This window comes from Anopheles arabiensis, chromosome 2 (assembly GCF_016920715.1).
Source record: "Anopheles arabiensis isolate DONGOLA chromosome 2, AaraD3, whole genome shotgun sequence".
Taxonomy (NCBI): Eukaryota; Metazoa; Arthropoda; class Insecta; order Diptera; family Culicidae; genus Anopheles; species Anopheles arabiensis.
The window spans coordinates 382711-399650 of NC_053517.1; the positions used below are offsets into that span (position 1 = coordinate 382711).

At 41.5% G+C, this 16940-nt stretch overlaps 2 protein-coding genes across 2 annotated transcripts in view; one reads left to right on the top strand and one right to left on the bottom strand.

Annotated features, from left to right (window-relative positions):
• The window catches only part of LOC120898502 (A disintegrin and metalloproteinase with thrombospondin motifs 7), an 18989-nt gene extending 8862 nt beyond the window's left edge, over positions 1-10127 (bottom strand). The window contains exons 1-4 of the mRNA XM_040304442.1: positions 9541-10127; positions 1446-2822; positions 1023-1257; positions 461-623 (exon numbers count right to left, since the gene is read on the bottom strand). Of these exons, the coding sequence (XP_040160376.1) occupies positions 461-623; positions 1023-1257; positions 1446-1518 (471 nt within the window). The 5' untranslated portion in view covers positions 1519-2822; positions 9541-10127. The remainder of the gene's footprint in view (positions 1-460; positions 624-1022; positions 1258-1445; positions 2823-9540) is intronic.
• A 4038-nt stretch (positions 10128-14165) lies between these two features.
• Positions 14166-16548, top strand: LOC120896221. The gene is made up of 3 exons (XM_040300190.1): positions 14166-15071; positions 16349-16435; positions 16531-16548. Exons 1-3 carry the CDS (start codon positions 14166-14168, stop codon positions 16546-16548), a joined length of 1011 nt encoding a protein of 336 aa, XP_040156124.1.
• The last annotated feature ends 392 nt before the right edge of the window (positions 16549-16940 follow it).

Sequence of the window (16940 nt, forward strand, 5' to 3'; positions counted from 1 at the left end):
AGATTGTGGCAGTCAAACTATGGTAAGGGGGTAGTGGTTTTCTCGATGCTCCGTCGCGCTTGGTGCACAACCTCACGACTTAAAAATTAATTATTTCGTCTGATGCTGTACAGGTACGTACGAATGAGTGAGAAACTTTAAAGCACGACTGAATCGATAATGATCGGTGCAGTAAGGCGCTGGCGCCAGGAAGGAAGTCGCCGCTGCGCCGCGTCGTGAGCATTGAGGCTGGTAGAATGCAGTGTTCGATCGATTGGGCGGTCTGTCTAGCATAGTGCACGGTTGCATGAGATGCAGAAGTTGTTGAAAACATTCAGCTTGACAAATCCATACGAACACTCGCCAGCGGAAAGTAGGAAAAGTTAGGTTGCTACAGCTTCTCTTGTGGCTGCATTGCTTGGAGAATTGAAGTAGACCATCAACTGTGCTGAACGATGGCGCCAACGGCAAAACAACTTACCAGTCCATTGCAGGCGGATAGCGCCACTCGAGATTGGTCGTGACCTCGGACCTGGCCTTGGTAGTGACAGTTGATGTTCCTCATAGGTCGAACTCGCGTGCGAACGTCGCGCCGATGTCGCTCGATCACCATTAAAGGCGCAACAAACGAAGCCGTCGACGGTCTGGACTCGGATGTAGTTGAGAATGGAATGGAAGAGAGTTTATCTGTGAGTTTGGTGCACTCTTCAGTGCAGATCTCTTGCAACGAGTTTCATATCAATCAACAGGCGCACTATGGATTCATTGGGCTTCAACTGTTTTAGAGGCGTCGCCAAGCCTTGTAGAATAAGCGACGTAGAAACATAAATGCGCAGCGTAGACGCCACAGGTTACGCAGCGATTGAAAAACTCGTTTTGTCTCCTCTAAATACGCTACTAGCATTGATAGTGGCGCCTAGCCGTTCGTGATGCTCGAGGCATAAGCGTCACGGTGGCGACGAGTATTGATTGATAGGTGAAATCATTACGGAATATTCCCAACCTTGCCCAGCCATAATAGTTTTCATGCTCAAAATACTTACTCAAGCTCCACATGAAGCGTTTCATCGTCTATATCGATGTGGTAGTGGAGTTGTTGTGAGGGATTACTTTCCACTACGCTACGCCGACCACGCCGCCGGCCGCGATCAGAATGAGATTCGTCTTCCCCGTGGGTGTGATGATGAGTTAACGTATGTGAAACAATTTCACCGAGATGATTTACTTTTCGTGGTACGATCACTCTAACGCCCTCGTTCAGATGGTGAGTGTACAGTCCTGTTAGGGTAAAAATAAAATCTTATACTTTTGGTACGCTACTTATACGCTACTTCGAAGCGTGCTAGTGTTTTGGGCTCGAATTGTAGCTCATGTAGGGAAATGCGTAGTGATAGAAAAGCTTAGTTTAACGAGGAGTTGTAGCGTAATATTCTGAAGACATTAGTGTATTTGATCGTAAGTCCTACCTTGATATGATGTGAGTACAGGATAAATAAATAAAATCAACGGTAAAATGTACAATGCCGTGGACGAACTCATTTTATACACTTGCTCTTTTGTGGTGATGGTGATGTTCGCATACAGTAGATAATCGAAACAAAATATTAAAGTTTCACTGTTCACTTTTCATTTTTAACATTTTTTGCTTCGATCAATTGATGCACTTGCAAAATATCCAACACGGTACGCTAGTTATGGGCACTAATTTCACTGGGCTTTTTCTCGCACTATGCAATACTAGAGGCTTGGTTTGAGATTTAGTTAATAGATACACACATCAGAAGGTTTTTGCACTGCTTAAATTGTACACTTCCAGCAATTGATGTGCATAGTTCTCGAACCCGATACAGAATACTGAGAATTTAAACAAGATGCACTTACATTCGCCACTTAAGCATTTTGTTGCTTAAACGTATAGAGATAATATTGTGTGTATGCAACACAAACAATGTACACTAATCAAATGATGCGTCCGATCGCAGATTCACAGGTAATGACGATAAACTATTGCCCTTCGCTCGCAACTCACCACGCTGGCCAAGCAGTTGGCGTGGATTCGAGTTTTTATCCATTATCGATCAATCTACTCATGGTGAGATCGCACTGGAAGTTGGAATCAACCTACGCGGGATATTGAGGATGAATTAATACCGATCGCTTCCACAACTGTGAACTGGGCGGATGGCAAGAAGCCGCAAAGAATCAGTTAGGGCTTGGTGTCGCGGCACACGTTACGCTCAACTGCTCGGCTCGGCCGTGCGTACGCAAGTGATCGCAATCGTGGTAAGCGGCGGGATTGTGGTCTCGCGGTGCGCAACAAACTCGAGCAGCGGTGGTCGTGATGCTGTCGCAATACTACGACAAAACGACAACGCTGCCACGCTCTTTGGAGTATGGCGACAGCTGTTGGGTGGAGTGTGGCGCGCAGCGTAGTGCACGAGGAAGCGAAGTAGGCAGTGATTTTCAATCGCTGCCGTAGCGATGAATTCTGCGGTTAATTTGTGGTCGCCCGGTTTGAGCGCCGCGCGAATCTGGAACCAAACCGACGGTACGAGTTGTAGGCGATCGCGTGAACCGTCCGGTTTGGACGATTTTCACAGCTCCCTGTGATGCCTTCCGCTTGCCAGAATGGTTCGGAGGATGTACAAGAAAAGGTAGCTGCAGGTGGAAGTCTGGAGAAGTTCGACACGCTTTTATCTTTCGTCGGGCATCGGGTAACAGCATCCAACCAGCGCGCCAACTCTGCTCGTACAGCGTGGAGCGGCCTACCTCACAGGTTGACTGTGAATAATACCTCGCTCCAACCTCAACGGGTATTCATTGGCTTCAAACACTCCACGAATCTGAAAGGAGATGAAAACAAAAAATAAAAACGGCTCATCACCACGGCGATAGCGGTCTGGCAAAACAGCAAATGATCAGGTAAAATCGAAATCAGATAAGGTCTAATCGAGTTTTAATACTGTGCCGCCAATGTCGTACATCTTCGGGAATGGCTTTTCGATGTCGTCGCATAATTCGAAGGGACGTATTGGAACCGTCTGGAAGGGGACGACTGTGCGCCGCGAAAAAGATCGGCGGCTCCTCGGACACAGGCGCCACATGTAGACTCGAATGGGTGCCTGAATTGCTTTCATCAGCGGCGACGTGGGTGGATATTGGAATACCTTTCAAGAGGCTCGCGTTGGCCCGTCAATGTTCGATAGCTTTGGCGTTGAACATCTATTTGAATGAATAATTGATTTTTAAACAGTTCACACGGTTGGCAGACAAAAGGCTTTGTTTCGGCGACTTTTACTATATGCGAGAGGTAATAAAATAAACCTTATACACTGACTTCGGAGTAGGACGTTAGCCGCTGATGCTACTCCTTTGCAATACTGTATCGCAAATAAATTCGTTGACGAACGTTTTTAAACCAAATCGTTATCGATAATCGGTCGTAAAACGCTGGCTTGGTCTGTGTTCCTCAAATTGCTGTCATATACATAAGAAAAACGAATGTTGCAAATAACGGAGTGGGATATACGCTCATTTATTGATGTTTCTATATGTTTACCCGTTTGTTTGGGTTTCTACTACCAACGCCAACCAGTTAACAACTGCGAATTTGATCAACTCATCTTATTGTTGTTATTTCATAGATTTGTGTCGAAAATCAAAATTCATACCACTGCCATTCGACGCAAACTGTTATGCAGACATCTCCAAACGAATGCTTTCCTGGTGGCGCCAGAAATTAAAATGCTAATCGCTACTAGCGTCGATAACAGTGTCTCATCATTGGGCCAGAGAAACTTGTGCTACAATTTATGGACGGTGTTTAATTAAGAGTTTTATGTGAAGAGAGACGCTGTGGCAAATTTTGGGTCGTTTTGCCGTGGGTAGGATTTGGCATATTATTCGGAATCAAATTCTGGGAATTGTCACAGTATTGTGTGAGTCTGAAATATCGTATGATAAATGAAACCGCGGGGGTAAATGGTATCGCAATTTGAAAGCCCGATAATACCAGCCACTCTAGTAGTAGTGATAGTGTAAAGAACGTCATTCGCACAAGGAGAACGTCCTCCACCTAATGAATCCTACACCCACGACGCGAAAGGATGATATATTGGTTTAACCTTGTGGTAGGATTATATGCTGATGGCTTTGTTACGCCATGTTACGCATTGGAAAACGATACAGGCAAAACGAAAAGTTTATCTTTCTTTCGGGAAACGTGAAACCTACAACGTTCACGGCCTAGGTCCAGTTTTGTTTAGCCGTAAAAATCTTCCCGCCATCTAAACACCGGCAAGCGCTTTGGTGGTCAACTGAAAAGGATTTAAACCCTCGGTGTGCGATACGAATGGAACATCGCACTAAGCTCTGGGTCGCCGATGTGGGTCGAGATAGAAAACAACAACTCTTCGTAAGATGGAGGAAAAATGAGAGCTTAAAACAGATGAAATAAATATAGCACACACACACACATAAGACGTCGATGCATGCGTATTCGATTCGCTTGAATATCGATGCGACCATAATAGCATGCTCAATTCAGCTTAAGATCAAGTCAGATCGGTCAATATGGCATTACTTTGGGCGATTTGTGCCGCAATTACTGTGTTCATCACTTCATTCATCATACCCAAAATGGCCGTCGTTACTTTACGGTAAAGTGGGTAGACAGAGTGTAAACTATGGACTGCTCGTTAAAACCATAATCGAAACCACGATCAGTCGAGGCGACAGCTTTGCGTTATAATCCTTTCATTCATTTATGTTTGCTTCCGTTGCGGCGGCGACGACGACGACGACGACGGCTACCAGAGCAATGCAAATGGATTAACTGGACTGGCGAGTTATGAATGTAGGATCACTACTAGGCGCCAACTACTCACTCGTTCGCAGATTGGTCTAGAGCGTGACGTCTTGGGCAAACATAAAAATCCCATAAAATAACAATGAATAAATCAATACGGCCAAAAAGGCCATTGCTGTTTTCGTTCCCCAGCGGACTTCGAAAGGAGTGCTATGGTTTATAAGGAGTGTTTTGGAAATGTTCACTGAAAACTGTCGAACTTCGATTGACATTAACATGCGGCTTATCACCTGTTAATTAAAGTGTCATCCTCAATGTCTCCGTTTGCTTTGTTCGCAAATCCTGCACACTATTATTGAGTGGAGCTTTTGAAAAGAAATCGACGAGGGTGACAATAAAAAAGTACAAACCAGGCTTGACGTTGGGGATTCAGAATGCGTTTCTCAAACGAACTCCTAGCAGCGGGTTGTTTTGTTACTGATAGCTTTTTTTTAAGATTTTGCAGTGCGTTTTTTGGAAAAATTTAAAGCAGTTTGTTTGATTCGATGGTTTGCTGCTTGAAACTGCTCGTCAGTAACAGTTTTTTAGCACCATCACCAGCATTTTTTTTTGTAATTTAATGACATACCATATAGTTTATGTTATAAAACTAAACTACCTTTAGTTGTGAATGTCTTATTAATTGTTTACTTGATACTTCTTCTTCTTTTTCTTCGTTGGCCCAGCAACCGTTGTCGGCCTGCCTGTACGTACCACTAATGGGATTGACTTTCAGTGACTCATTGATTACCATAGCAAGATAGTCACGTCCTACGTATGGGGGGACATGATCCATTCGGGGCATGAACCCATGACGCACATGTTGTTAAGTCGTACGATTTGACGACTGTACCACGAAACCGGCCGCTTGATGCATCTACATCTAACTTTTTTTTTGTGCATGAACTGGCTGGTATAACAATATTTACCAATTGATTGGAATCGAGGGCAGTTTCTTCATACACTGATTACTCATAACGTACGAGCAGAATCGAGAGCGTGTGGTAATTAAATACTTCCTATGGTTCAACGTTCATTCACAGATGAAATAACGTCAGCGCTTGCTATAGGTTATTTTTGGAATAATGGATCGTATGTTATGGTAGAATGGAAGGTTAAGTAGGCAATAATCTTAACTTTGCTTTCTACGAACTCTAGCATTGATGACGATGATCAAATTGCTAATTGAATTAAAATATGATATAGATTAATATGTGATACAGTCAGCAACTTTATGATATTTGTAAGATGACTATGGCACGTAAATGCAATGTCAACTCAAAAGCTGTCTGCCAGCGAATTACCTTGCTCTTGGAATTTGGAGAACATGGTTTATATTAGCAAAGCTCTGTGCAAATTATCACTCCATCGTACGACCTGTCTGGCAGGGGTGTGCAGAAAAGTGATAATTAGCCATGATTTATGTCACAGATTGTTCACTGCGTGTTTCCCTACCCAAGCAGGCAAAGGACTCCAAAACAGCTCTGCAGTCCGGTCGTATACGATGTTAGTTGTGTTAGAGTTGGGCAAGCACTGGCTGTCATTTGCATAGCCCAACACGGTTTGATTATTTCTACTGATATCTTGCCTTTGCTATCGGTACATGCCAAAGTTAACACAAGCATGTTGATCGAACGGAACATTTTCCTCGATTTTTCAACTGTAAGTACGATTCATAAGATTAACAAGTTTTTTTTTCGAGTCATTGTGCAAACATCTCACATTCCGCTGTGGCGACGTTAAAAATGTATAATCAAAACTGTGCTTTTGCAGAATTATATTGCTGGCAGTATAATTGCGTTGCACATGCATCTGTGAGTGACCACTGGTCAACTACAATCACTAGTGGCCACACAGAGAAAATGTATAAAATACAGAGATGACCACACACAATCTTGTTTCAACCACTAAGTAGTTACCTCCTACGCACCACTTAGCACCTTCATGATGTTTGACATACACTTGAGTTTTGAACCAAGGCCCGTATGCCGTTGAGGGTACGAACACACCCCAAAAAGCCGTCGTTCGTGCTTAAGTGTCGCTCAGCGCGAATTGGATCCCCCAGCATTTGTACGCCCATAAGGTGTCGTGTGTAACGTGCAATCGTTTCGTTTGTGACAGATAACAGCCGGTTTAGTTTCCGGACTACGGTATACGGTTCGACTCCCACGTGCAGCCCCCAAAACAAAGCTATTAGTTGATTGGAATACGCACCCTAACATACACATACACACATAATTAAAGTCCTCCGCAGGCTGTCTGTATGCAAAAGGACCACTTCCCTTTTGGGGACTTTATTGACAGGCTGTATATGGCGACGGTAGCGGTGACAGTTAAGTGATTCGACAAATTCGCGCTACGATGTACGCCGCAAAGAGAGGAAAAAAGATATATAAATAAAAATTTTGAAAAGAGAATACATTTAGATAGAAAGAGAGAGAAAGAGAGAAAGAGAGATTATTATGGTTGAAATAAACCGTTGTATGCAGGGAGTTTCAAGAGTCGACACACGTCGTTGCTTCTTCTAGAACTGAAACAACTTTCGTGATCACATTATCAGTTTCTCTAAAGAGGGTACATGAACAAATGTAGACTTTTATATACTTTTTACTTCTGTACTCATATTTGCATTATAAGATTGAATTGAGAGAATTGGGCAACGTTAGTCCGTATTACAATACGATAAAAGTTGTAGAAGTCCAAAAGGATATTATATTACATTTTCTCGTTGATCTCATATCCCTCTATCACGTTTTTTGAAAATAGAATTTAATAATAGCGTAAAAACAACAATACTATGGATAGGACAATGACTATGGATAGGACAATGACTGTGGATAGGAGAGACGATAACATTTGTTTCCGTTTTGCTGGATTTCCATAGTAGCTGTAAGGTTATTGTGTATGGTTTTTTGTTTGTGTGTGTTGTGTAAGTTGCCTTGTTGGTGCCATCTTTCCAATACGCTATTGGCCCATTTAAGATATCTTATACTTCAAACGATGGGCGCCAGATTTTCATTTCATTTCTCTCTTGCTCCTTCTTCGGATGGTTTGGAATACGATACGATACAGATGAAAAAAGGCTATATTCACAGTTTGAATTTGTAATGCGGCTTGATTACTAATAAATGGAACTAGCGCCTCGAGTTGTACACGCATGTATTTATGGTTTTATAATCCCGGGAGATTATCATTTACGCTAAATTATGAAATCATTCCATCCGTTTCAAAGTTAGGAAATTGCATAGTGATTTAGGAAGGACTGGATAAGATACAGAGACGAAATGTTTGCATATATTCTTTTTTCTTAATTTTAACAGCGGGGTATATGGAATCTGATGGCAAATATGACAATGTAGCAATAAACAAAAACCGCCAGAGAGGCTACGAAACTGATAACCTTGATTGCATAAATCGATTTGGACTTGTACAATTGTACACATTTTTTAAAGAGCAACTCCGTTTGTTCTTTCTGGTTGGTTTCATTTTGCTACCAAAAATCCAACCACCCATAGAGCCGGAACGTGTCCCGTCTTGCAACGTGCAGACCGGAGCAGGCAAGACGTGAAGCAGAAAGATTGTGTGAAACCGTGAATAAAAGAGCAATATTGATTGCATGCGGCCGGTCGAAATCAGATACAAAACACAACGGGGCCAGCCCTCGCTTTGTCTGATCGGCCAAAAACCATAAAAGGTTTGTTTGGTGTGTTCGGTGCATTCAACGATTTCTCCGATCGTTGGTATGCCATTGGTATAGCAAAGGACAGGCAAAGGGAGAACAGAGCCCTGGGATGCGTCCTTTATACCTGCCTGCCTGTTACTCGGGTGTCCTACCCTACGCCAGTGTCGTTTCACCTACAATCGTGGTGCTTCAACAATAATGATCTCGAAGTCGGTTTTCGGTTTCTTCCCGAACGAGTTTCTTCGAGATTCCTGGAGGGCTTATGCAGCAAGGTAAAGTATTGTGTAAACACCTTGCTGGCGCCTAAATGATACCTTTTCTTTCTCTCGTTCGTTGTTGTTGTCGTTTGCTTTCTAGCAGTGTGTTCTTTGACCATTGCTTAAGCGTCACTGAGATTCTGATATTCTTCTACACTATAGCTTCATGGCAGCATCTTTTGACCACCGAAAAGCAGTTGCGCAGCACGAGCGAGGAGCGTGTTTAAAGCAATAGAAAACAAACTTCGTAAAGAAAAGAAGATCAGATGCAGAGAGACTGTAAATGGAAAAATGGGAAGATCAGTTTCCGCAGGCGTACCGTGTCTGTCGGACTGGGAGGCCGCCAAGATTACGTTCGGCAGGGTGTCGGTTCTAGAGTTCATGGAACTTGTCGGTTGGCACCTTGAAACCATCCGCATGTCATGTCTTGTTTTGTGTATTACCCTCGTTGAATCTGTGCTACATTGGGTTTGAAAGAAATGGCTCAGCGAAAACTTAATGGTTCCTCCGTCACAAAAAAAACTTTCTTGCTCCTCTAACGAAAAGCGCGCGATGTGCGTAGCTATATATTTTCAGTAAAAGTATGGTTTGGTCAAACTTTCTTCACCTGCCAATGAGCAGCATTTGATTAGTATTACTTGTTTAAAAAAAAACCATAAATCCATTTGCATGGATATCGATGTGTAGTAGACGAGTGGCCCAAGAAGCTTATTAAATAAGTCCATAACAATAATTCATTCCAAAAATTACAATCATACAAAGCATCTATAGTTTACCTTCTTCTAGTGATGGATTTGTATAATATTTGGCGTATTTCGAAGAAATTGAGGATGAAATAGATTTCCACAGAAGCCACTATGCATTGATTAGTTGTGTACTTTCGGCGCCGTGCTACGGCGTATTAAGGCGTAGTTATGCTAAGCATCGATCCATTTCATGCATATTACGATCCTACACTTGCTAGCAGGCTGCTTACACACAACACATAATGAATTATGATCACTGGATGTGGCAGATGTTGGTGGTAGAGCACTTAAGTCGCCGAATAGCACGGCAAAGTGAAAACACTTGAAGCACTTGAGATGTTTATTTACGACTGGTTACAAATTGATCACCGATACGCAAGCCGTTCTGTACTGGTCACTTTGAAGGGCAATACGTTTCATTATTAAGCAAGCACTGCACGCCTGACGACTTTAGCACTGATCTAATTCGCCTCGATGGAATAATCTATTTGCCGTCATTCAACTAGTCAATTTTCGAAGCGCAATCGCTACGAAAAGACTCCGAATCCTCACGGCAACTCGATAGAAAAACAGACGAACGCGCACCACCGACAACCGTCCTGTGCGAGAAGCAGGAGAGCAATAAAATGTTTTACTCTGAAACTCGAACCACTCAGCCGAAACCAGTGCAGTGCTGCGCAACCACTTTTACATTTCTTCAAACACTATTTTAATCTAGGCTAAAAGAACGATAAATAAATTAAATATGGTATATCATTCTGACCACACTTATGATTCATCTAATGTATTGCGTATGTAATCTGTATAGAATATACAATACGTATGAAAGTATTTAAAGTTTAGTACCACTGATGCTATGTTTTGTTGGTTTAGTGGGCTGCCACCATGACACAGAAAAAAATGACTTTGTTCGTTTTAGAATGAGGCTCTGCTTAAAAGTTGTCATAGTTTAAGTTGTTGCAAATAAAATGAATACAAGCAAAACAACACTATTTTATATCTCAATTGAAACGGGTCTATAAGTACATGAATTAGATTAAATAAGGCAAGGGTGTAATATTCTATAAAATACTTGCTTCCGCATTTTTGAAATTGTGTTGAAAAAAATGTTTGGACATGTCCAACAATCGGTATGATCGAGTGTCCCCGAAGATGAAAATGTTGGTTTTAAGATAAAACGTATATACTTTTATGTTCGATATTTGCCAAATCTATGTTCAATTCAACATGCCAACTGAAATAAACATAAACGCCACAGTACATGGTACCACAAATTATTACAATCAGCGACATCAGCAACCAGTCATGTTCTGACGCTTTAGAAGGCAAGAACTGTGCAAGAATATCGGGTAGTTACTCAGTTTTCATGTCACATTCGCTTTCATTATACTTTTCGTATCGGCATCTTTATTTGTTTGATTTACATCAAAGTATTTCCGTTCAAGGGGTAGATATTAGTGTTGGGGAGGGGGGGAGGGGGGTGAGGGGTTTGGTTACGTTTGAATGATTTCTAGCGCCCATAAAACGGTTCCGGGCGTAATATATGAGTAGGTTGTATTTGTTTCCTTTCTGCGATGGTAGAGTAAACAAACAGTGTCGCAAGCCGCCTACACGATGGACGGCATGCGCCCGTAAAAACACTCTGGGTACGACGGTGAGGTTTGGCAAGTTAAAACCTGTCACCGAATCATAAGGTGCTGCATGCGACGACTCCAGCACAAATCGTTCCTGAAACGGGTTAGTGTTGACATTATTCTCATAATATTGAAAGGTGAGTAGGCTTTTACAGTTTGAACGCAAACCAAAATCATGTTTGATAAGCGTTCATAATGTACGGCAAAGTTTGGTACCTCGGCAGTGTAGGCTAACAAACCGTTTTAAAGATGATTTTAAGCACTGAGAATGAATAAAATGCTGGCATCATACTGATCTACACGACACGCGAGTAAATGTGTTTGTATCAATGGGTTAACGTTTACTGTGAATCGAACGTGCTTGAAGAAGAAATCGAAGCGCTTGAAAACCACACAGCATGTCGTCGGCTTGACCGGTCTCGACTCGATTTTCATTCATGAAAAATAGTGATCTACCTTCTCCTGACCACACGCCTGCACCTCACTGAACGGATGGTAAGCATTAATGAGACGTAAATCAACGAAACTACGGTATGCCTTACGTTTGTTGAACGAAGCGTTGGGTGCGCGTTCGCGAAAGTTAATCTGCGCGTCTCGGTTGCCCACGTTCGATTCCGAGGCAAAATTGTCAGAGCAAGTCGTTCGATCGTATAGCTTGCTTGTTGACCAGTTTTACATTTTGTTTTCAGAGGCTCTTTGCTACTATGACTCGATCGATGTTTCTTTACTTCCCCTTGCCGTCTTTTGATTCTGAACATAAACATTGGAGTATTCCATTAAATTGTTAGCCCACGCACTTGTCCTCACGTTTGAGGTAAATTCTGTGGACAAATGTTCTGCACCATTGGTAATGTGCAATTTTTGGCACAATAGAGAGAAGATTTCCTTATGACTATTAACATTCAAACTTCGCAATATGAGCTGATAGTTACTACTGGATAATTCTTTTACATGAGTTCCAACGTTATGGAACTTATATATTCTCTCATCTAAAGCACGAATTCGACTCAAGTTTCACTTTATTACAAAAGATTTAAGAAAACCATGGCCGAGTGAAGAAATCTACGTGTATTTTACCTAGCATTGATCTAAATGATTTGATGCGTCAAACACTTACCTTAACAAACGAGCCAATTGTTTGAGTGCTCGTGAAATTTAATATATATAACATATACAGTGTCATGTTTGAGTGAATTAGAAATAGAGTTAGTCTAATGGAAGGAAATGGAAAAATTGGCTATTATGAATAAACTACATATGGGTTATGAATGATTTAGATAATTTTTACTTTTACTTCGAGGTGAAAGCTTAAGAAGGTTGAAAACCACTGACTTTAATATCCGCGCTAAAAAACCATACGAAGTTTCAATATTCAATGTGTAATATAAATTTAATTACTTTTTAAAAATATTTAAATCGCTGCTAAACAAAATCTTAAAGGTCTAAATCGTCTCAAATGTACAAACACAATTTTTTTTTTAATAGAAACGGAAGATACATGACCGACCATTGTGCTATTAATGTTTTCATGAAACATTTCAAGCTTTTCCTGAGCTTTGGAAGAAATTTGAAATTTATATCTCCGCTAGACATTCACAATCGATTTCACGAACCTCTACAAAAAAAACATAATTATAAGTAGCCATAAGCCATCCAACCAACTTATAAGAAAAAGGGAATAAGTACGCAAGCCAACTGGCTTTGATGGTGAGATCCGTGGTGTTTTCCGTGGCTGCATGGTTTTTGAACAGCCGTGCCTGACACACAAATTTCCAACACATGAGCTTCGAAGGGTGTTTGTACTGATCATAATTTCAGAACAAAATTTCCAAGTAAACTGTCCTCCAAGTAAAATAAAGGATTATTATATTGATAGCTTTGAAATAGCAACGTAATGCAAGCGTCCTACATTAACCCTCTACGTAGAGAAGTGTGTCACCATCACATTAAGTCAGAGAGCGAACGCCAGCGCTGGCGTTTTAGTATGCTGGTGGTAGTGTGATGCTTCGTTAATGGGATCGCAACTTGGATTACAGGACTAGGTGCACCACTCGGGTAACCGCATCTAGATCTCCGCATTTAATACATCAGACGTGCTTTTATCACAGGATTTCTCTACGGAAATATTGACTGTTCGGCGCTGCTGTCTTCCGTTAATTTATATCTGCCTAGAAGAACCCTATGTGCTCGGGCATTATTGGCCCACATGGAGAATTGGACACCTTTAGCGCACAGGATTCATGATTACGCATGTGCCATTCCCTGAACACTAGTCTCATGGTACAGTCGTCAATTCGTACGACATAACAACATGCCCGTTGTAAAATGGATTCAATCCACGAATGGACCGTGCCTCCATACGTCCCTCTAGGACTGAGTATACTGCTATGGGTAATCAATAAGTCACTTAAAGGACAGCCCCGCTAGTGCTACAGGTAGCCCATGATCGACAACGGTTGTAGTGCCGAAGAAGAAGTATCCCTGAACACGGTATCTGAATGTTTTTGAACCTGGATTCTGAGCGACAGAAATTTTATCTCAAGGTGCTGTGTCCTGATAATGCATGTTTTTAAAATGTGTTAAAAGAGAGTGTTTTTGATGATATTGATTTCAAATTTGTGAGATGTGACTTTGAAAATGAAACGTCTGTCATTAAGACAAGGATAACAAACGAAAGTATGGGACCGCAATGCGTTGGTAACGCCGGATCTATCTATAATCCATCAATTTCGTGATATATCATAACTACAGCTGCTGGTCGTGCATATTCCAATGACAATTAATTACGCAGGAAGAAAGAACCATAAATTGATTACTACATCGCATGAATAAAGCTGTCCAAATTCTTAAATGCTCTTAGCGTGATGAAGTGCAACCAATTTATTGTCATTTTCTGTCGCAATGTTAACACGAATAAAGCCTTCGGTAAATATTCGTTGTGTCTTAGTTCTATGTGAGCTGTGCATACATCTGAGTAGAGCATCTGGAAAGTCGCTAAGTGTTTTTTTGGAGCGCAACTAAATGAAGGCGAAGAGTGGTAATCGGGAGCTTTTTGAATCGCTCTTGCGTTTTCCGAAGCGAGATGTGTTTGACTGTGTGCCATTGCATTATCTCGTTCTCAAGATGAGTGGCATGGGATGTATCACCCCCCGTGCTGGTGTCCGTAACGGTTCCACTATGACGACGTTGATAGATATTGGGTTGTTTGTGACGAATCTAATATTAGCTGTGACCATGATGATTTACGGCATGTTCATCACCCAGCGGCACATGCAGTCACCGATCATGTTCATCGGATTGAAAATGGTGAACTTCACCTGTTACGCCTCAACTATTTATGGATTGATCAGCTGCTTCATCAATCGGCGTGATATCTGGAAATTCTACAACGAGGCATACGCCGTTGATAACATGCTGGAAGAGCTAGGCGAACGTACAAATTTCACGCGCAGCTTTGCACTGTTCGTTGCCTACTATAGTACTGCCATAGGGATGTGCGTTCTAGTGATCGCAGTAATGTACAGCGAAAACCTACCATGGATGCTGCTGCTGAATCTTGGCTACTCTTACTTTAGCCTCACAACATTTCACATCCTCAGTTTAACATGCCTCGATGTCGTACGGGCGCGTAACGTACGTTTGAATAAAGTTTTTCGGAAGCAGTTTTCGCTCGAGGGAGACGTTGCAGATCAACCAGCGCTAACAGTCTACGACCCGAAGCAAACGCTGATATTGCGCCAGATAATGCAAATATTTGATAAAATTAGTGACCTAGCTGACAAGGGGAGCTACTATTACGGTATACAGGTAAAGCGGTACTACATGAAACCACGTAATGAAGAATGCCATGCCATAATGATACGCGTTTCCTTGATCTTTCATTTTCCAGATTATGGTCAGCATTGCGGGCTCTTTTGTTTATTTAATGTTTTACACCTTTGCCTTCACACTCGTCATCCGTTCCGTGTTACCTGCCGAGATTGTGTTCAATGCTGGGCCAATAATTTCATACTCAATGTTCGCGTACAATGTATTTATTGTGGCTTTTTACGGAAATGCACTGAAGCAGCAGGTAACGTGGAGGAAGTCACGATTTAATCAAATTAATATGGCAAAAACAAATACCCTGAGTTTTTCTATTTTACTTTTCAGGGTAAAATTACCGGGCAGCTGATAGACAAGGCCATCAATTCCACAAATAATGCTGAATTAATTGAAATGGTATCTAGGCCACTGTCCCGCTCGTAACTCGATGTCGTGTAATGTGACCAGAATATTTTCCTACTCAGCACATTCACCTCATCTCTGTTGTGGCTTAGTTGTTTAGTAGTTATTGTTTTAGTTTAACGCTCTCTCATGATAATGCTTTTCCCAATGAACTTTGTTTTTGTCGTTAGTGTGCACAGCTATGTTTCGCTAGCACATTTGATTTTGTGCTTGTGTTTGGGCTTATAAGCACGTTGTGTGAAAGCGTTAAGCTAACGTTAGTTTGATTTGCTATCGTTTGGTACATTTGAATGGCTTAGCAATGTGTAGAGCTTTTTTGTTGCCTGTTCATTCAATTCTCAAACGAATTGTATCCTATATAGTCGTACAATATTTTGCAGTTTGAGTAGAGTTCATGTTGCCTTTATGTTGGGTGTTTGGGCGTTCAATATCTGTTCCAGATTCTTTGCACCGACACTTGACCATACTGTCAATGTTTTAGCCCTATTGAATCGGTCGATTTCGTTTTTGGCACATTGGAAAATTGGAAAGCTGGTTGAAAGTCTGTCACACAACACACACAAACACACTCTTTGAATGGGAGTAACCGGATGGCGTCGCAGTAAAATTGACCCTTGATTGCTTATCCAATGCCATCTAGCACTATTCAAGTGATGCTCTGTGCGATGCTATGAACTTTACATTGATTTTGTTTTGCTGTTGCACCAATGCTTTTTGTCTTGTAAGAAGTTATGTCCTTTTTTGCTGATACCATGTATGTGGAATTGGGTTCTTTTCATGCTTCATTGGTGATGATTGTTTGCTGTTGTTGTGATTTGACGCATGTCTATGGCATTACGTCGATGTACATTTTCGGATGAGTGCTCCTGGAAACTGCTAAAACAAATACACCCTCTCTCGTTTGACCTTATCGTGTGCGACATGGCGGATGCTTCTGGCGATTGCAATCATGCGGGTGCGCTGCTGATATGTGGCAGTTGCGTATGTTTTTGATGCAACTGGGCCATCGATCACCGATGATAACATGCGGACTTTTTCCGTTCGACTGGACACTGATTTTTTCGGTATGTTTCATGCACGATGCCTTGTTATTGCTCCTCAAACACGTTTTAACTCAATTTCACCCACGCTCTAATAAAAAATGGTTCTTCCGTCAAAGCCACCGTCATGCTGGTAGATTTTCATGGGTTTAATAGGATAAAAACCCTAAAGTGTAGCATTTGACATCAAAACATCAACACTCGATCGATCGTTTCAATCAACTGAAGCTCAAAACAGAGCAAGAAAATGAATATTGAAATCTTGATAAAACGCTATTGTATATGTTGTACCACCAACATCAGACGATTATTTTTTATTGAAAACAAAAAACGGCCATAAAGGCCATGATTTTATGTGGACAAATGTGTCGTTAGCTACAAAAAATCCAAATAATAACAGGCTTTTAGGATGGGAAAGGCATATTGTTTTCATGCAGTGAAATTTTAAACTGGCACAAGACACAAAAAGAACTACTCTAGCCTTAAAGCTCCATTATCAGCTCAACACTATGAGCATATTTTTTATGGT

Excerpts from the sequence above, each read along its gene's own strand:
- LOC120896221 (XM_040300190.1), top strand. The coding sequence starts at position 14,166 with ATGAAGGCGAAGAGTGGTAATCGGGAGCTTTTTGAATCGCTCTTGCGT. Across the intron at positions 15,072-16,348 it reads GGCTCTTTTGTTTATTTAAT|TTGCGTATGTTTTTGATGCA; the intron begins GTTTTACACCTT and ends GATATGTGGCAG.